Consider the following 21,903-nt stretch of genomic DNA (forward strand, 5'->3'; position numbering starts at 1 on the left):
AGGACAGATATTTGACTGTCCTGTGAATTATGTGTGTGTGTATAAAAATTGTTTCATTAAGGAAACAAACCAAACTAGGCTTTGATCAGCTCTTGTGAGAACTGACTCACCTATCACAAGGAAAGCATGGGGGAAACTGCCCCTATGATCCAATCACCTCTCACCAGGTCTCTCCTTCGACACATGGGGATTACAATTTGAGATGAGATTTGGGTGGCAACACAGAGCCAGACCATATCATCTACCATTTGGGGCTGTTTTCATAAGTAAATATTGGGAGACGAATTTAGGAGACGCTATTGCTGGGTCCCATAAAACCATCAAAAGGCCTTGCAGGGGAGACAGTTGTGTAAAGCCAGGGTGAGAATGCTGTGACCCACAGGTCAAACATTAGACAACAGGTGTATGTTGACTGTCTACTCTGTGATCAGTAGAATGCATAAGTGACCTGAATTTTGAGTATAAAAAGGGAAAAGTGTAAAAAAGTAGCAAGACTCTGAGCTTCCTTTATCCATGGGGCCCTAGTGAACATAAATACCCATCCCACTTCTCTAACTTCTTTTGATAGTGATTTAGTATAATGATTCAACTTTCTGTCCTGGGCTTCACAGGGCCGTTGTCTTCACCTGTCCCTTTCGTTGAATTGGTGGTGCACCCCCTCAGAGAGCATGTGGGGTAGGGGGCACCTATAATGCACTCCATGTGGGCAAACTAAGCTACATCTGCTCTCTCCAAACAACAGTCCATGATGACCCATGCTAGGCCTAGTAGGTCCTCAACTTTTACGGTTTCTAGAGATTCTCCCTTAGTTGAAGCCTGGAGACTTTCTGGTCTGTGTTGATTACTGCTGAGCAGTTTCTGGTGTCTCAATGGTGCTCCCTGCTGGAGATGCTCTATCATCAGATATACCACCTATGGCAAGAAGTTGGAGGACTCTCCATCAAGTGTGAACCTGGGCTGTTCCTGCTATTCATTACCCTAGAAAGGACTCTGATAAATGATTAAGCTGGCCCTAGGGGGTCTGGTCAAGGCTCAGCTCTTTTATTGTTTGGCATTTGTAATTCCTAAGAGTAGAAGGAATTCCCAGGTGTTGCTCTAATAACAGCCTTAAGCCAGATGCTCTCCATCAAAAACTCTCCCAATAGTGGCTTCTTCAAGAACAGAGTTCAGTATTTATATACATTTAACAAATCTTACTCCTCTCTAATTCACACAGTGTTTTGAAGGGCAGGGGACAGGACTTCTCTGGAGCTCCCAGGGCAAATGCAAGACTCTTAAGGGCCAGGGTACATTTATTAGCATGATCTCCATATCATACCTAACATATTAAAATACATCCCATATCCAGTAATCTTTTTATTTGCTATTTAAAAATAATTTTGAAAATTATTTTTTAAAACTTTGCTTTATTTATTATTATTTGCATGTAGGTAATTTAGTTACTGTTATCTCCCAGCAATCAAATGCATTCTTGAGAATTTCTCCCAAGTGAGAAAAAGTAACATAATTTATTTATAAATGTGTGAAATGTGTATTAATAGTAACAATAAAGTTAACATGACACATGCTGATGTCTAAGCATTTATTAAATTTGATTTTGCATTTTTTTATTTTGATATGTTTTTCCTCATTTCTTTCTTTCTTTCCTTTTTTTAAAGAGTTTTCAGACCTTTTCAAAAGGTCTCAGACCCTAAGTATCATGTTCTCTAATGGATAAGATTGTACAGCCAATGTTAATCAGCTTCTCAGGTAGGTAACGTTACCTTATACAACTCATAAGCCTAGGTATTAAGTTAGACTATATAAAATTGATGTTTTTTTCTTGTAAAATAAGATCAAATAGAGGCAATTTCACATAATTTAAGCTAATAGTTTATAGTCACTCTATTGTGTTGCTAAACACTGTATATATTATTCCTTTCATCTAACTGGATTTTTGTATTAATCATCTCCTCTTTATCTCCCTTCCCCACTACCCTTCCAGCCTTTGGTAAACTAGTAGTTTTTGGTTACAAATATAACACATTTTCCCCCTTGGACACATAGATTTAAATGGTAGAGTTAAGACTAATAAAAGCAACTGCTGTGCAGGTGGCTGGTGTTCAGTATTTGCTGAATGAATGTATGCACACCTAAGCAAATAACCAAACCAAACATAACAATGTAAATAAGAGTTAAATTGCATGGTACAGACGTGTGGTCATAGACTTGGCAGAATATGTTAACCGTACAAAGCAGTTTGACAATTACTTTGAAGTTTTTAAACCAACATTCTGTTTTAATTTAATTTTGTTTTTTTTAGAAGAGATTGGCATTGTCTGTGGGAGAAAGCAGTTCTGGCATATTTCACTCTTGACTCCTCATTAGGGAATAAAAAATGGAAACATCATAGGAGTTTAAGAAAGAAAAATTAAAAAATAATTATAGACCTAAGAGAGGAGACTTCAGAAGTTGGTAGGATTTTCATGAAGCATGTTGCTATTTCTTTGGCAGCTAAGATTATCTTCAGGGATAGGATCTGAAGGTCCTAGTGTTCTTTTCTTCCACTGGAGCTCAGAGAAGCCAACAGTTCTATTTTTCACGGGGGAAGTCTAGGGCTGGCAATCCTAGAGAAAACAAACGAGTATCAAATCTTAATCATCAATAGGATTTTACTTTGGGTCCATCCACCCATCCACTTTTTCACCTTCTTATCCCCACATTGTGCCATACTGTCTAGGTGCTGGGAATAGAATGTGGTTTAAGGGATAAGGCACATTCTCATACTAGAAAGGGCTATTTATCTTGTATACAGAGAGTCAATGTGATTAGTGCTGGAAAAACAGAGGGAAAGTTCTCAGGGAGCATAGATAGAGAACTGATTCCTGGAGAAATTGGAAAAGGTTTCATCAAAGATATGCAAATTGGCCTGGGTTCAGAGTAGAGGTTTTTAACCCTGGATAAAGATTAGAATAACCAGTAGATTCTTTTTTTTAATTCAGTAAACAAAAAACCCATGCCCAGGTAGGATCTACCATAGCTACTTTTGTTTAATTGTCTTAGGATAGACATCCATTTTATTTTGTTTCTTTTTTTTTGTCCTTTAAGGAAGTGAACCAGATGAATCCAATGACCAACCTGGTTGAGAACCATTGGTCTAGAAGTAGAAACACACACAAGGAATAAGGGAGAAGGAGGTTCAGTTAGTTGAGGGAGAGAAAGTTGGAAGAATTCCAGGCTAAGTACATGGTATAGAAAAAGAAAGATGATGTATTACGGTTTTCAATCTCATCATGGGAGTAGGCTAGTGTAAATTGGAAACTAGAACATTCTATGTCAAAATGGATGCTTGGAAGATCTACCTTAAGGAAAAATTCAGCCAGAAAATGTCTAATGTCTCAGCAAGAAGCTGGTGGGCCATCCTGGGTCAGGTTTGAAACGTCAACCAAACAATGCCTAGTGATCTAAGATAATTTTATATATTGGGGAAGGGACCTTGATATTCATTATCTATGAAATACAACATATGGGACCTGAACCAAGAAATTTACATAAAAATCTAGTGCAAGACTGATGAAAATGATGGAACCTCCTAAGAAACAAACTAACCCTAGGAATACATTCATTATCCGGGGAAGATAGGGTTTCCACAGGAAATAATTCCCACCAAAAACTAAACCTGTAATAAAAAATCACTAAGTACTGAAGAATGAATAATGTGCCATGAGAATGAACTGGTAGATGTAGCAGAGAATTGCACTGCAGAAACTATATATACTGGAACAATTTGAAAGAATTTCATGAAGATATATTTAACACGTTGAAAGATATAAAGGTAGGAAAATAGTCCAGTAAACTAGACAAGAGAAAAAACAAGACAAAAGAAAATTGAAAAATAACCAAATCAAAATTTTAGAAAAATAATTTTAAAATAATCTCAATAGGTCAGCAAATGGATAGACTATACATAGTTGAATAAAAGAATTGGAAAATTAGAAGATAGAACTAAAGAAATCACAGAGAAATCAGCAGAATATTCTACATAAAGAGAAATAGGTAGAAAATAGAAGTTCCAAGTACCAAGTAGTATAAATTTTTGGAGAGTAAGAATGTTTCTTTGGAATGCAAATACTAGATTGAGACTTTAGACAAATGAGAGACAGAGTTAGCATACATTTATAAGTCAATTATTCTAAAATTTTTAAAAAATTCTAACTTACATATTTTGTCACCACATCGAGTTTCTAAGCCATTTGCTAAGAAGTGTAAACAATTCTTAAAATATTAAAAATTTGTATTGCAAGAGATGAAAGTATGGTTGAATGATAAATGAGGCTGTGAATCTTTGCTTTAGGAAGCTACATAATTGTTTTGGAATTTTGTTGCAGGAAATTGTATTTGTTCAAACAATGATTGCCATAGAAAGTTAATCTTACTAGCTAATCTTGTGATATTAACACTTGGACTAAGATCTCACTTATCTATTAGGAGTCTGAATAATTTTACCTGAATGAAAGACTAAGCATAAACTCTTAGTATTAGAAACATGGCTAAAGTCATGTTTACTTGTAAGAAGTAAAATAGTTTAATTGAGTCCTATTTGTCTATTATTGTTTTTATTGCATTTGCTTTTGAGGTCTTAGTTATAAATTATTTGTGTAGGCCAATGTCCAGAAGAGTTTTTCCTAGATTTTCCTCTAGGATTTTTAGAGTTTCAGATCTTACATGTAAGTCTTTAATCTATCTCAAGTTAATTTTTGTATACGGTAAGAGAATAGAGATGATTTCTCAAAAAATTAAAAATAGGACTACCACTCAACTCAACAGTCCCACTACTGGGTATCTACCCAGAGGAAAATAAATCTTTATATGAAAAAGAAACCTGCACACATATGTTTACTGCTGCACTATTTACAATAGCAAAGTCATGGAAACAACTTTCTTATTTATTTATTTATTTATTTATTTATTTTTTATTATTATTATACTTTAAGTTCTAGGGTACATGTGCATAACGCACAGGTTTGTTACATATGTATACTTGTGCCATGTTGCTGTGCTGCACCCATCAACTCGTTAGCACCCATCAACTCGTCATTTACATCAGGTATAACTGCCAATGCAATCCCTCCCCCCTTCCCCCTCCCCATGATAGGCCCCAGTGTGTGATGTTCCCCTTCCCGAGTCCAAGTGATCTCATTGTTCAGTTCCCACCTATGAGTGAGAACATGCGGTGTTTGGTTTTCTGTTCTTGTGATAGTTTGCTAAGAATGATGGTTTCCAGCTGCATCCACGTCCCTACAAAGGACATAAACTCATCCTTTTTTATGGCTGCATAGTATTCCATGGTGTATATGTGCCACATTTTCTTAATCCAGTCTGTCACTGATGGACATTTGGGTTGATTCCAAGTCTTTGCTATTGTGAATAGTGCCGCAATAAACATACGTGTGCATGTGTCTTTATAGCAGCATGATTTATAATCCTTTGGGTATATACCCAATAATGGGATGGCTGGGTCATATGGTACATCTAGTTCTAGATCCTTGAGGAATCGCCATACTGTTTTCCATAATGGTTGAACTAGTTTACAATCCCACCAACAGTGTAAAAGTGTTCCTATTTCTCCACATCCTACCCGGCACCTGTTGCTTCCTGATTTTTAATGATCGCCATTCTAACTGGTGTGAGATGGTATCTCATTGTGGTTTTGATTTGCATTTCTCTGATGGCCAGTGATGATGAGCATTTTTTCATGTGTCTGTTGGCTGTATGAATGTCTTCTTTTGAGAAATGTCTGTTCATATCCTTTGCCCACTTTTTGATGGGGTTGTTTGTTTTTTTCTTTTAATTTGTTTGAGTTCTTTATAGGTTCTGGATATTAGCCCTTTGTCAGATGAGTAGATTGCAAAAATGTTCTCCCATTCTGTAGGTTGCCTGTTCACTCTGATGGTAGTTTCTTTTGCTGTGCAGAAGCTCTTTAGTTTAATGAGATCCCATTTGTCAATTTTGGCTTTTGCTGCTGTTGCTTTTGGTGTTTTAGACATGAAGTCTTTGCCCATGCCTATGTCCTGAATGGTACTACCTAGGTTTTCCTCTAGGGTTTTTATGGTATTAGGTCTAACATTTAAGTCTCCAATCCAACTTGAATTAATTTTCGTATAAGGAGTAAGGAAAGGATCCAGTTTCAGCTTTCTACTTATGGCTAGCCAATTTTCCCAGCACCATTTATTAAATAGGGAATCCTTTCCCCATTTCTTGTTTCTCTCAGGTTTGTCAAAGATCAGATGGCTGTAGATGTGTGGTATTATTTCTGAGGACTCTGTTCTGTTCCATTGGTCTATATCTCTGTTTTGGTACCAGTACCATGCTGTTTTGGTTACTGTAGTCTTGTAGTATAGTTTGAAGTCAGGTAGCGTGATGTCTCCAGCTTTGTTCTTTTGACTTAGGATTGTCTTGGAGATGCGGGCTCTTTTTTGGTTTCATATGAACTTTAAAGCAGTTTTTTTCCAATTCTGTGAAGAAACTCATTGGTAGCTTGATAGGGATGGCATTGAATCTATAAATTACCTTGGGCAGTATGGCCATTTTCACGATACTGATTCTTCCTATCCATGAGCATGGTATGTTCTTCCATTGTTTGTGTCCTCTTTTATTTCACAGAGCAGTGGTTTGTAGTTCTCCTTGAAGAGGTCCTTTACATCCCTTGTAAGTTGGATTCCTAGGTATTTTATTCTCTTTGAAGCAATTGTGAATGGAAGTTCATTCCTGATTTGGCTCTCTGTCTGTTACTGGTGTATAAGAATGCTTGTGATTTTTGCACATTAATTTTGTATCCTGAGACTTTGCTGAAGTTGCTTATCAGCTTAAGGAGATTTTGGGCTGAGACAATGGGGTTTCCTCAATATACAATCATGTCATCTGCAAAGAGGGACAATTTGACTTCTTCTTTTCCTAACTGAATACCCTTGATTTCTTTCTCTTGCCTGATTGCCCTAGCCAGAACTTCCAACACTATGTTGAATAGGAGTGGTGAGAGAGGGCATCCCTGTCTTGTGCCAGTTTTCAAAGGGAATTTTTCCAGTTTTTGCCCATTCAGTATGATATTGGCTGTGGGTTTGTCATAAATAGCTCTTATTATTTTGAGGTACGTTCCATCAATACCGAATTTATTTAGCGTTTTTAGCATGAAGGGCTGTTGAATTTTGTCAAAGGCCTTTTCTGCATCTATTGAGATAATCGTGTGGTTCTTGTCTTTGGTTCTGTTTATATGCTGGATTATGTTTATTGATTTGCAAATGTTGAACCAGCCTTGCATCCCAGGGATGAAGCCCACTTGATCATGGTGGATAAGCTTTTTGATGTGCTGCTGAATCCGGTTTGCCAGTATTTTATTGAGGATTTTTGCACCCATGTTCATCAGGGATATTGGTCTAAAATTGTCTTTTTTTGTTGTGTCTCTGCCAGGCTTTGGTATCAGGATGATGTTGGCCTCATAAAATGAGTTAGGGAGGATTCTCTCTTTTTCTATTGATTGGAATAGCTTCAGAAGGAATGGTACCAGCTCCTCCTTGTACCTCTGGTAGAATTCAGCTGTGAATCCATCTGGTCCTGGACTTTTTTTGGTTGGTAGGCTATTAATTATTGCCTCAATTTCAGAGCCTGTTATTGGTCTACTCAGGGATTCAACTTCTTCCTGGTTTAGTCTTGGAAGAATGTAAGTGTCCAGGAAATTATCCATTTCTTCTAGATTTTCTAGTTTATTTGCATAGAGGTGTTTATAGTATTCTCTGATGGTAGTTTGTATTTCTTTGGGGTCAGTGGTGATATCCCCTTTTTCATTTTTTATTGCGTCTATTTGATTCTTCTCTCTTTTCTTCTTTATTAGTCTTGCTAGTGGTCTGTCAATTTTGTTGATCTTTTCAAAAAACCAACTCCTGGATTCATTGATTTTTTGGAGGGTTTTTTGTGTCTCTATCTCCTTCAGTTCTCCTCTGATCTTCGTTATTTCTTGCCTTCTGCTAGCTTTTGAATGCGTTTGCTCTTGCTTCTCTAGTTCTTTTAATTGTGATGTTAGAGTGTCAGTTTTAGATCTTTCCTGCTTTCTCTTGTGGGCATTAGTGCTATAAATTTCCCTCTACACACTGCTTTAAATTCGTTCCAGAGATTCTGGTATGTTGTATCTTTGTTCTCATTGGTTTCAAAGAACATCTTTCTTTCTGCCTTCATTTCGTTATGTACCCAGTAGTCATTCAGGAGCAGGTTGTTCAGTTTCCATGTAGTTGGGCGGTTTTGATTGAGTTTCTTAGTCCTGAGGATCAAATGAACGAAATGAAGCGAGAAGAGAAACCAAAAGAAAAAAGAAGAAAAAGAAATGAACAAAGCCCGCAAGAAGTATGGAATTATATAAAAAGACCAAATCTACGTCTGATTGCGGTGCCTGAAAGTGAGGGGGAAAATGGAACCAACTTTGAAAACACTCTTCAGGATATCATCCAGGAGAACTTCCCCAACCTAGTAGGGCAGGCCAACATTCAAATCCAGGAAATACAGAGAACGCCACTAAGATACTTCTCGAGAAGAGCAACTCCAAGACACATAATTGCCAGATTCACCAAAGTTGAAATGAAGGAAAAAATCTTAAGAGCAGCCAGAGAGAAAGGTCGGGTTACCCACAAAGGGAAGCCCATCAGACTAACAGCAGATCTCTTGGCAGAAACTCTACAAGCCAGAAGAGAGTGGGGGCCAATATTCAACATTCTTAAAGAAAAGAATTTTCAACCCAGAATTTCATATCCAGCCAAACTAAGTTTCATAAGTGAAGGAGAAATAAAATCCTTTACAGATAAGCAAATGCTTAGAGATTTTGTCACCACTAGGCCTGCCTTACAAGAGACCCTGAAGGAAGCACTAAACATGGAAAGGAACAACTGGTACCAGCCATTACAAAAACATGCCAAAATGTAAAGACCATTTAGGCTAGGAAGAAACTGCATCAACTAACGAGCAAAATAACCAGTTAATATCATAATGGCAGGATCAAGTTCACACATAACAATCTTAACCTTAAATGTAAATGGACTAAATGCTCCAATTAAAAGGCACAGACTGGCAAACTGGATAAAGAGTCAAGACCCATCAGTCTGCTGTATTCAGGAGACCCATCTCACACGCAGAGACATACATAGGCTCAAAATAAAGGGATGGAGGAAGATTTACCAAGCAAATGGAGAACAAAAAAAAGACAGGGTTGCAATACTAGTCTCTGATAAAACAGACTTTAAACCATCAAAGATCAAAAGAGACAAAGAAAGCCATTACATAATGGTAAAAGGATCAATTCAACAGGAAGAGCTAACTATCCTAAATATATATGCACCCAATACAGGAGCACCCAGATTCATAAAGCAGGTCCTTAGAGACTTACAAAGAGACTTAGACTCCCATACAATAATAATGGGAGACTTCAACACTCCACTCTCAATATTAGACAGATCAACGAGACAGAAAGTTAACAAGGATATCCAGGAATTGAACTCATCTCTGCAGCAAGCAGACCTAATAGACATCTATAGAACTCTCCACCCCAAATCAACAGAATATACATTCTTCTCAGCACCACATTGCACTTATTCCAAAATTGACCACATAATTGGAAGTAAAGCACTCCTCAGCAAATGTACAAGAACAGAAATTATAACAAACTGTCTCTCAGACCACAGTGGAATCAACTTTCATGTCCATCAATGGATGATTGGATAAAGAAAATGTGGTACATATGCACCACAGAATATTATTCATCCATAAAATAGAATGAAATCATGTCTTTTGGAGCAACATGGATGGAGTGGGAGGTCATTACCCTAAGTGAAATAACCCAGAAATAGAAAATCAAATACCACATGTTCTGGCTTATAAGTGGGAGCTAAACAATGGGTATGTATGGACATAAAGAAGGAAATAATAGACAGTGAGGACTCCAAAAATGGCGAGGATGGGAGGGGGATGAGGGTTGAAAAATTACCTATTGGGTACAATGTCCACTATTTGGGTGATAGGTACACCAGAGGCCCAAAGCTTACCGTTATGCAATATATCCTTGTAACAAACCTTCACATGTACCCTTTAAATTCATAATACAAATATTTTTAAACGTAAAACAATATGTTTCCTTAGAATTAACTTTAAAATACAATACAGAATCTCAGTTTTTAAAAACACCAATACAGTTAAAAGTGCAAAATAAAAATCTAGTGAATATCATTTATATAAAATTTAAAAATATACAAAACAATATCACATATTTTTCATTGGTACATATTTAGTACAAGCACAAAAATATGAACTGGAAAGATACATACAAACTTAGTGAAAATGATTGTATCTGAGCAGTAGAAGAGAGAAAAGGCAATGGAATTTTTTTGGGGGGGCAGGGATGTGGTACAAAGTAATTAATTGGACGCATTATTGTTGCTTCCTAAAAAAGGTTTTGAAGTATATATGTCTATGTCTTTACACATAAACACATATATATGCACAGTATATAATATATACATTTATATAAAGTATATATGACATATATGTATTAACATTCATCAATTCTAGATAGTGAATACCTGGATGCTTGTTATATTTCTGTAAACCTTACATAAGAATATTTTTATAATTAAAGAGTAATACAATAATTATAATTTATTTATTTATAATTCTATTTTAATATATACAAGTAGAATATGTTAAATGTCACATAAAGGCTGATTTACCCATTTTCACTATTCACTCAATCCTTATCCTCTGTTTATATAAATAATCTAGAGATTTAGTACAAATTAATTCAAGAGCTAGTTTTCAAATTAAATAACCCCAAAGTACATATTTTTGTCTTTAATCACATCAAATAAATTGTCCTCACCTTCAGAAACTTTTTGTTTACTGATTTCACAGGCAATTCCCTCAAATTTGAATGGGCAGGTACACAAACACTTTCCATCCATTAGAATTGCTGTACCTCCATTTTGGCATGAGTGGCATTTTCTTACACTAAATTCATTGATGTAGTCTTCAATGGCTCTTTCCAAGTTTTGTTTCTTTAGGTGTGCATTTTTCATTTTCACTGGAACCAGATTATATATAGGAGACAGCTGTAAGGAAGCAAAACATTTAATTTTAGGTCCTTTTTAACTGAGAGAGCTTGTAGAATACACTTTACTTAATTATTCATTCACTGATTCATTAATTCAACAAAGGCTTATTGAATGTATATTATTGCCAGATGTGATGTTAACTTTTAAATAATCAAAACTAGTCAAGATGTCTGCTATCAGGGAGGTCATATTATGGAGTTAAGGACACTGATGTTAATAAAATAATGATGCATAAATTTCAAATAGAAACTGTGATAGGTGCTACAAAAATACAGGTATTATGTGTGCTTTAAAAATGAACAACTGAGGGACTTAAACTTCTGGCTTGATAATTTATTGACATATTATTTTGTGAATTGTTTTTGCTGCCTTATTCCTTCTCTTCCAGAAGGTAACCAGATGCTTGCTATCTCTTGCCTAAGAGGAGGGTTGTGTGCAATGCCAATGCCAAGTCCGGAATGACCCTGAAGGCAGCCTTTTTCTTATTTCTTTCTTGTTTTTTTTTTTTTTTTTTTTTTTTTTTTTTTTTTTTTTTTTTTTTTTTTTCTCTCTAAAAGTCTAAATTCATTGAGAAATTTTTGCTGGGGAAAGAATATAGAAGAATGTCACCAAGGAAAGAGATTCATCCAGAATGGAAAGGGGATAGAAGTTAGTACATACCTCAAATAACAGGAAACCATAGCTAGATATATAGCAGCTATTTGGGGAGATAACAGGACCTGTGGGGTGCCTTAAAGAAGCTGCATATGAAGTATCAGGAATCCAGTTTTGTCAGTGATTTCTATTTGCAAGCCTGGCATGGAGGGCTTGGAAATATTTGACTTCTAGTGAACATGTGAGCCTGAACAATAAGGTTATTAAGGTGACTACGATGAACTAAAGACTTATGTAAATTATATCTCCATTTCCCAGACAGAAGTGTCAGGATTCTTGTACCAATTTATACAACAGGGAAAAAATTTCCTGAGCCCCATCCAACAAATAAACGAAAGGTGAATTTTCTAGCAACCTGGAGGGACAGGATCTTAAAATCAAATTAAATTAGATGTGAAGAAAATGAAGTAAAATTATTTATTTGGCACACTCAAATTCCTGCAGTAAGATATACAGTTGCTACACTGAAATCAAGGAAGTTTGGAAAGCTTTGTCAATATATATTGAGCTGAGATTTGAAGGTGTCAAGGCAGACAGAAGACTATTCCAGGCATATAGTAAAGAATTTTGGAAGTTTTTAAAGAGGAGGAAGCTGGGAAGATGTTGTTCCAAAGATACAAAATTTTAGCTAGATAGAAGCAGTAAGTTCAGAAGATCTATTGCGCAGCTTGATGATCATAGAAAAAAATTAAAAAGTTCTTATAATGGAGATAGCATAACATATATAGGGAAATTTATATGTTCACTTAATTTAAGCAAATTCAATTGAGTAACTAGCAAGAGCTGTTTGAGTGAATAAACTGTTAGAAATAGAGGCACTTTGGTGGCAGAGCACTTTAAAACAAGAGACCACAAAACTTAAAAGAAATAAAAATCTAGAGACCCCAGAGCCAAAAAGAAAACAAAAAACAAAAAACAAAACAAAACAAAACAACAACAACAACAACCACCACCCAGAAATTCCTGCAAAAGAGTAATGATGGATTGATGGATTAAATAATGTGGACTCATCTTTCTCATCTTTTCCCTAAAGACAATGAGAAAAGCTAAACAAAATAAAACCAAACATTTTTTTTTTAAAAAAAAACTGCTAAAAGACCCCGGAGAACTAACAAGGAAATAAAAATTCACAGAGCTAAGATCTGGGAGGAGGTGGAAATCCAAGAGTTGGGCCCAGTATTCCAGGGCTACTAGTCCTCTTGACACATTTCCTAACTCAGCAAGAGGTAGTAGAGGGACTAGGAGGTAGAGGAACACATTACTGGGCTGAGGAGAAAACATTGGAATTCAGGTCAACCAAGGTAGACATGCTATCCCTTGATTTGGGGATTAAGAGGGAAGTGGAAGTAGGATAGCTCTGGCAGAAACTGTAGCCCAGTTTGGATTAAAATAATCTTGGATCATTAGTGGGGATCCTAGAAGCTTTTCAAACATAAATATATATGTTTGGAAGAATATATGAATATACAAAATTATCCCAGGCATCAGGCTACTCCTATAACAATTTTAAGTACAGTATTTAGCCCACAGTAAAAATAGCTAGGCACACAAGGAAATAAGACAATACGAATGAGACCAATGGAAATAATGGAAAATAGAAACAGCTATGATGGCTGCCAATGTTTGTGCTATCAGACTTCAAACAATTATCAGACTTTAAACCAACTGTTTGCATAAATAGGGAGATAAGAGACAAGACTGAAAATTTTAGCAAAGAACTGGAAGTTATTAAAAATAGATTTGGAAAAAAGAAACAAATATTAGAACACAAATTAATGAATTAGTTAAACAGCAAATGTGATAAAACTGAAGCAATTTAATGAATTGCAATATAGGTAAGAAGAAAATATTGACAATAAAGCATGAAGAGACAAAAAGATGGGATATACAGAAAGAGGGCAGGAAACATAAGTGATAGTGTGGGAAGGGAAAAGATCCATGTATTTTGAGTCTCAGAAGGAGAACAAAGGACAGAATAAATAAGAAGCAATATTTGAAAAGCTAATGACTGAGAATATTCCAGACCTGGTGAAAAACAACAATATATCTTATGAATAAAAACTAAGGTTAAAAATTATTTTGCACCTAGGTATTATCAGAGAAAAATTGCTTAAAAAAAAAAGACAGCAGAGAAAATCTTAAAAACAGTTTAGTAAAAGCTCTGAGTATTTTGAAAGTAGACTGAATTTGACTTTACTAGATACAATCAACAATATTATAAAGAGTCAAATGGAAATATAAAAAATAAAAAGCATGGTAAAAGAGATGAAAAATATCTCTGATGAGTTTGTCAGTAGATTTAACACAGCAAAAGAAAGAATCAGTAAGCTTGATAAAAGGTTGGTAGAAATTAGCCAAATTAAAGTACAAAGAGATGAAAGAGTTGAAGGGAGGGAACCCAGAAATAAGCATCCAAGAGTATGGGGCAATATGAAAGAGCCTAGCACATGCATTACTGGAATCCTCGAAAAAAGTGAAAAGGTTACAAGAAGGGGTTGACAGGGGGAGAGAACGAGAATGTGATTGTGGCAGAGGAAATATTTGAAGACATAATGACCAAGAATTTTTCAAAAGTAATTAAATAATCAAATCATAGACTCCAGAAATTTAGGGAACTTCAAGCAGAATAAAAAATAAACATCCAAACACATCTCATTCACACTGTGGAAAACCAAAGATTAAAAGGAAATATTTAAGGCAATGACAATGAAAGGAAATGCTACAAGCAGAAGGTCAAAGATAAGAGTTACAGCATACTGCTTATCTAAAAACTATGCAAGCCAGAAGACAAAGGGGTAATAGCTTTAAGCACTGAAAGACAAAAAGACAAAACAGCCAACCAAACAAAAAAAACCAAACCCCACACAAACTGTAAACCTAGAATTTTATACCTAATGAAATGTCTTTGAAAAAAAATTTTTTTTTCAGAGATGCAAAAGCCAAGAGAATTTGATAGTAGCAGACGTGCACTAAAAGAAATGCCAAATGAAATTTTTCAGGCAGAAGAATTACCACAAAGAACTGAAATTTGGACCTACATAAAGTAATCATGAGCTCTGAGTATAACTAAAATGAAGGCAAAATATACCTTTCTAGTTTTAATTGTTCTAACAATACATTATCTACAGCAAATATTGTTGTATTGTAGTACGAGTTTATAGTGTATGTAAACATTTTTAAAAGTATGTAAAATATACATACACTATAAACTCATTATACCATATGATAAAAATAGCATTAAAAATGGGAGGGAGGATTTGGAAATATAGTGTTGTATTTGTTTTACACTACACATAAGGAAGCATAATATCATTTGAAGACAGACTATGATAAATTAAGGATGTACATTGTGAATCATATGTTAACAGAGTAAAACGTATTTTTTAAAAGAGACATGAGTAATAAGCCAATACTGGAAATAAAATGGAATCATATAACATACTGAATAAAAAAGAATAGTCAGGACAAGAAAGGAACAATGTAATGAATAAACAAGATTTAACTGAAATGTTAAAGGGAGAGTGCTGGAGTTCAGGGGGAAGCAGAAAGGCATCTGTGGTGGTTGGAAGCCCAGGGGGTCTCACATGCCCAGATTGCTACAGAAAGCCATTCAACTGCAAAAATAAACAACTAGGAAGAAAAAAAGAAACATAAGATATTCAAAATAACCAGAAAGCAATCAATAAAAAGACAGGGATAAGTTCTTACCTATCAATAATAACCTTGAAGGTAAATAAATTAAATACCCCATTTAAGAGATATAGATAGGATAAATGGACAAAAAGAAATAATAGCCAACTATGTGTTCCCTATAAGAAACTCACTTCACCTGTAGAGACATACATAGATGGAATGTGAAGGATGGAAAAAGATATTTCACGCAAAGGTAAACGAAAAGCAAGCAAGAGTAGCTAGGCTTATATCAGACAAAGCAGACTGCAAGTCAAAAACTGTAAAAAGGAGAAAAAGGATAATGTTATATAATAATAAAGGGATCAATTCAGCAAGAAAATATAACAATTTTAAATATATATGCACCCAACACTGGAGCACCCAGATACATAAAGGAAATATTGGATCTAAAGTGAAACAATAAAATAGTATTTGGGTACTTCAAAATTTCACTGTCAGTGTTGGAGAGATTATCTAAACAGAAAAATCAACAAAGAACACAGGATTTAAACTGCACCATAGACCAAATGAACTTAATAGCCATTTACAGAACATTTGCCCAAGAGCTGTGGAGGACACATTCTTTTTATCAGCACGTGGAACATTTTCCAAGATTAATCATATGTTAGAAAACATAAGAAGTCTCAAAAAAATTGTGTAAATTGAAATTATATTAAATACCTTCTCAGACCACATGGAATAAAACCAGAAGTCAATAATCAGGGAAACTTTGGAAACTGTACAAATACATGGAAATTAAACAACATGCTCCTGAATGACCATTATATCAATTAAGAGATTAAGAAGGAAATGTTTCAAATTTCTTGAAATAAGTGAAAATAGAAACAGAACATACCAAAACTGACGATACACAGAAAAGGCAGTAGTAAGAGGGAAGTTTACAGAAATCAACGTCTACTTCAAACATCTAGAAAGTTTTCAAATAAACACCTTAATGATACATTTCAAGGAGCTAGAAAAGCAAGAACAAACCAAGCCCCAAAGTAGTAGAAGGAAAGAGATAATAATGATAGGAGCAGAAATAAACAAAATTGAGACTGAAAACAAATACAAAGGATTAATGAAACAAAAGGTTGATTGAAAGTTTTTATTTTTAAAGAAAGACAGTGGAGCTAGTCCAAGATGGCCAAATAGGAACAGCTCCAGCCTCCAGCTCCCAACATGAGCAACACAGAAGATGGGTGATTTCTCCATTTCCAACTGAGGTACCGGGTTCATCTCACTAGGGCATGTTGGACAGTGGGTGCAAGACAGCAGGTGCAGCACACCAAGTGAGAGCCAAAGCAGGGTGAGGCATTGCCTCACCCAGGAAGTGCAATGGGGAAGGGAATTCCCTTTCCTAGCCGAAGGTAACTGTGACACACAACACCTGGAAAACTGGGTCACTCCCACCCTAATACTGTGCTTTACCAAGGGTCATAACAAATGGCACACTAGGAGATTATATCCCATGCCTGGCTCAGAGGGTCCCACGCCCACGGAGCCTCCCTCATTGCTAGCACAGCAGTATGAGATCTAACTGCAAGGTGGCAGCAAGGCTGGGGGAGGGTCGCCCACCATTGTTGAGGCTTCAGTAGGTAAACAAAGTGGCAGGGAAGCTCAAACTGGGTGGAGCCCACTGCAGCTCAAGGAGGCCTGCCTGCCTTTGTAGCCTCCATCTCTGGGGACAGGGCATAGCAAAACAAAAGGCAGTAGAAACCTCTGCAGACTTAAATGTCCCTGTCTGACAGCTTTGAAGAGAGTATTGGTTCTCCCAGCATGGAGTTTGAGATCTGAGAACAGACAAAATGCCTGCTCAACTAGGTCCCTGATCCCCAAGTAGCCTAACGAAGACATTCCCCACTAGGGGCAGACTGACACTGCACACCTCATATTCACTCTTCTGCAGCATCCACTGCTGATACCCAGGCAAATGGGGTCTGGAGTGGACCATGAGCAAACTCCAACAGACCTGCAGCTGAGGGTCCTGACTGTTAGAAGGAAAACTAACAAACAGAAAGGACATTCACACCAAAACCCCATCTGTATGTCACCATCTTCAAAGATCAAAGGTAGATAAAACCACAAAGATGGGGAAACAGCAGTGCAGAAAAGCTGAAAATTCTAAAAATCAGAGCACCTCTCACCCTCCAAAGGAACGCAGCTCCTAGCCAACAACAAAACAAAGCTGGATGGAGAATGACTTTGACAAGTTGCGAGAAGAAAGCTTCAGACAATCAAACTTCTCTGAGCTAAAGGAGGAAGTTCGAACCCATCACAAAGAAGCTAAAAACCTTGAAAAAAGATTTGACGAATGGCTAACTAGAATAACCAATGTAGAGAAGTCCTTAAATGATCTGATAGAGCTGAAAACCATGACATGAGAACTACATGACAAATGCACAAGCTTCAGTAACTGACTCGATCAACTGGAAGAAAGCGTATCAGTGATTGAAGATCAAATGAATGAAATGAAGTGAGAAGAGTTTAGAGAAAAAAGAGCAAAAAGAAACGAACAAAGCCTCCAAGAAATATGGGACTATGTGAAAAGACCAAATCTACGTCTGATTGGTGTACGTGGGGAGAATGGAACCAAGCTGGAAAACACTGCAGGATATTATCCAGGAGAACTTCCCCAACCTAGCAAGGCAAGTCAACATTCAAATTCAGGAAATACAGAAAACACAACAAAGATACTCCTCGAGAAGAGCAACTCCAAGACACATAATTGTCAGATTCACCAAAGTTGAAATGAAGGAAAAAATGTTAAGGCCAGCCAGAGAGAAAGGTCAGGTTACCCACAAAGGGAAGCCCATCAGACTAACAGCAGATCTCTAGGCAGAAATTCTACAAGCCAGAAGAGAGTGGGGGCCAATATTCAACATTCTTAAAGAAAAGAATTTTAAACCCAGAATTTCATACCCAGCCAAACTAAGTTTCATAAGTGAAGGAGAAATAAAATCCTTTACAGAAAAGCAAATGCTGAGAGATTTTGTCACCACCAGGCCTACCCTACAAGAGTTCCTGAAGGAAGCACTAAACATGGAAAGGAACAACCGGTACCAGTCACTGCAAAAGCATGCCAAAATGTAAAGACCATTAATGCTAGGAAGAAACTGCATCAACTAACGAGCAAAATAATCGGCTAACATCATAATGACAGGATCAAGTTCACACATAACAATCTTAACCTTAAATCTAAATGGGCTAAATGCTCCAATTAAAGACACAGACTGATAAATTGGATAAAGAGTCAAGACCTATCAGTTTGCTGTATTCAGGAGACCCATCTCACATGCAGAGATACACATAGGCTCAAAATAAAGGGATGGAGGAATATCTACCAAGCAAATGGAAAACAAAAAAAGACAGGGTTGCAATCCTAGTCTCTGATAAAACAGATTTTAAAACAACAAAGATCCAAAGAGACAAAGAAAGCCATTACATAATGGTAAAGGGATCAATTCATCAGGAAGAGCTATCTATCCTAAATATATATGCACCCAATACAGGAGCACCCAGATTCATAAAGCAAGTCCTTAGAGACTTACAAAGAGACATAGACTCCCACACAATAATAATGGGAGATTTTAACACCCCACTGTCAAAATTAGACAGATCAATGAGACAGAAAGTTAACAAGGATATCCAGGAATTGAAGTCAACTCTGCACCAGGCAGACCTAATATACATCTACAGAACTCTACACCCCAAATCAACAGAATATACATTCTTCTTAGCACCATGTCGCACTTATTCCAAAATTGACCACATAGTTAGAAGTAAAGCACTCCTCAGCAAATGTAAAAGAATAGAAATTATAACAAACTATCTCTCAGAACACAGTACAATCAAACTAGAACTCAAGATTAATAAACTCAATCAAAACTGCTCAACCACATGAAAACTGAACAACCTGCTCCTGAATGACTACTGGGTACATAATGAAATGAAGGCAAAGATAAACATGTTCTTTGAAACCAATGAGATAAACAATACAACATACCAGAATCTCTGGAACGAATTTAAAGAAGTGTGTAGAGGGAAATTTATACCACTAAATGCCCACAAGAGAAAGCAGGAAAGATCTAAAATTGACACCCTAACATCACAATTAAAAGAACTAGAGAAGCAAGAGCAAACACATTCAAAAGCTAGCAGAAGGCAAGAAATAACGAAGATCAGAGCAGAACTGAAGGAGATAGAGACACAAAAAACCCTCCAAAAAATCAATGAATCCAGGGGCTGGTTTTTTGAAAAGATCAACAAAATTGATAGACCACTAGCAAGACTAATAAAGAAGAAAAAAGAGAAGAATCAAATCGATGCAATAAAAAATGAAAAAGGGGATATCACCACTGACCCCACAGAAATACAAACCACCATCAGAGAATACTATAAACATCTCTAAGCAAATAAACTAGAAAACCTAGAAGAAATGGATAAATTCCTGGACACATACACTCCCCCAAGACTAAACCAGGAAGAAGTTGAATCCCTGAGTAGACCAATAATAGGCTCTGAAATTAAGGCAATAATTAATAGCCTACCAATCAAAACAAAAAGTTCAGGACCAGATGGATTCACAGCTGAATTCTACCGGAGGTACAAGGAGGAGCTGGTACCATTCCTTCTGAAACTATTCCGATCAACAGAAAAAGAGGGAATCCTCCCTAACTCATTTTACGAGGATAACATCATCCTGATACCAAAACCTGGCAGAGACACAACAAAAAAGAGGATTTTAGACCAATATCCCTGATGAACATGGATGCAAAAAACCTCAATAAAATACTGGCAAACCAAATCCAGCAGCACATCAAAAAGCTTATCCACCATGGTCAAGTGGGCTTCATCCCTGGGATGCAAGGCTGGTTCAATATATGCAAATCAATAAATGTAATCCAGCATATAAACAGAACCAAAGACAAGAACCACATGATTATCTCAACAGATACAGAAAAGGCCTTTGACAAAATTCAACAGCTCTTCATGCTAAAAACTCTCAATAAATTTGGTATTGATGGAATGTATCTCAAAATAATAAGAGCTCTTTATGATAAACCCACAGCCAATATCATACTGAATGGGCAAAAACTGAAAGCATTCCCCTTGAAAACTGGCACAAGACAGGGATACCTTCTCTCACCACTCCTATTCAACATAGTGTTGGAAGTTCTGGCCAGGGCAATCAGGCAAGAGAAAGAAATAAAGGGTATTCAATTAGGAAAAGAAGAAGTCAAATTGTCCCTCTTTGCAGATGACATGACTGTATATTTAGAAAACCCCGTTGTCTCAGCCCAAAATCTCCTTAAGCTGATAAGCAACTTCAGCAAAGTCTCAGGATACAAAATCAATGTGCAAAAATCCCAAGCATTCTTATACACCAATTACAGACAAACAGAGAGCCAAATCATGAGTGAACTCCCATTCATAATTGCTTCAAAGAGAATAAAATACCTAGGAATCCAACTTACAAGGGATGTGAAGGACCTCTTCAAGGGGAACTACAAACCACTGCTCAATAAAATAAAAGAGGACACAAACAAGTGGAAGAACATTCCATGCTCATGGATAGGAAGAATCAATATTGTGAAAATAACCATACTGCCCAAGGTAATTTATAGATTCAATGCCATCCCCATTAAGCTATCGATGTCTTTCTTCACAGAATTGGAAAAACTACTTTAAAGTTCATATGGAACCAAAAAAGACCCCACATTGCCAAGACACTCCTAAGCCAAAAGAACAAAGCTGGAGGCATCATGCTACCTGACTTCAAACTATACTACAAGGCTACAGTAACCAAAACAGCATGGTACTGGTACCAAAACAGAGATATAGACCAATGGAACAGAACAGAGTCCTCAGAAATAATACCACACATCTACAGCCATCTGATCTTTGATAAACCGGACAAAAACAAGAAATGGGGAAAGGATTCCCTATTTAATAAACGGTGCTGGGAAAATTGGCTAACCATAAGTAGAAAACTGAAACTGGATCCCTTCCTTACATCTTATACAAAAATTAATTCAAGATGGATTAGAGACTTAAATGTTAGACCTAAAACCATGAAAACCCTCGAAGATAACCTATGCAATACCATTCAGGACATAGGCATGGGCAAGGACTTCATATCTAAAACACCAAAAGCAATGGCAACAAAAGCCAAAATTGACAAATGGGATCTCATTAAACTAAAGAGCTTCTGCACAGCAAAAGAAACTACCATCAGAGTGAACAGGTAACCTACAGAATGGGAGAAAATTTTTGCAATCTACTCATCTGACAAAGGCCTAATATCCAGAACCCACAAAGACCTCAAACAAATTTACAAGAAAAAAGCAACCCCACCAAAAAGTGGGCAAAGTATCTGAACAGACACTTCTCAAAAGAAGACATTTATGCAGCCAACAGACACATGAAAAAATGCTCAACATCACTAGCCATC

The 21,903-nt window shown here is 36.5% G+C and overlaps 1 protein-coding gene across 1 annotated transcript in view; it reads right to left on the reverse strand.

Moving 5' to 3' along the window:
- Nucleotides 1–2,250: 2,250 nt before the first annotated feature.
- Nucleotides 2,251–21,903, reverse strand: part of C9 (complement C9) — an 83,431-nt gene continuing 63,778 nt past the window's right edge. The window contains exons 10-11 of the mRNA XM_001084671.5: nt 10,892–11,120; nt 2,251–2,606 (exon numbers count right to left, since the gene is read on the reverse strand). Coding sequence (XP_001084671.3) covers nt 2,572–2,606; nt 10,892–11,120 — 264 coding nt within the window. The 3' untranslated portion in view covers nt 2,251–2,571. The remainder of the gene's footprint in view (nt 2,607–10,891; nt 11,121–21,903) is intronic.

Source organism: Macaca mulatta, chromosome 6 (genome assembly GCF_049350105.2).
Source record: "Macaca mulatta isolate MMU2019108-1 chromosome 6, T2T-MMU8v2.0, whole genome shotgun sequence".
NCBI classification, from domain to species: domain Eukaryota; kingdom Metazoa; phylum Chordata; class Mammalia; order Primates; family Cercopithecidae; genus Macaca; species Macaca mulatta.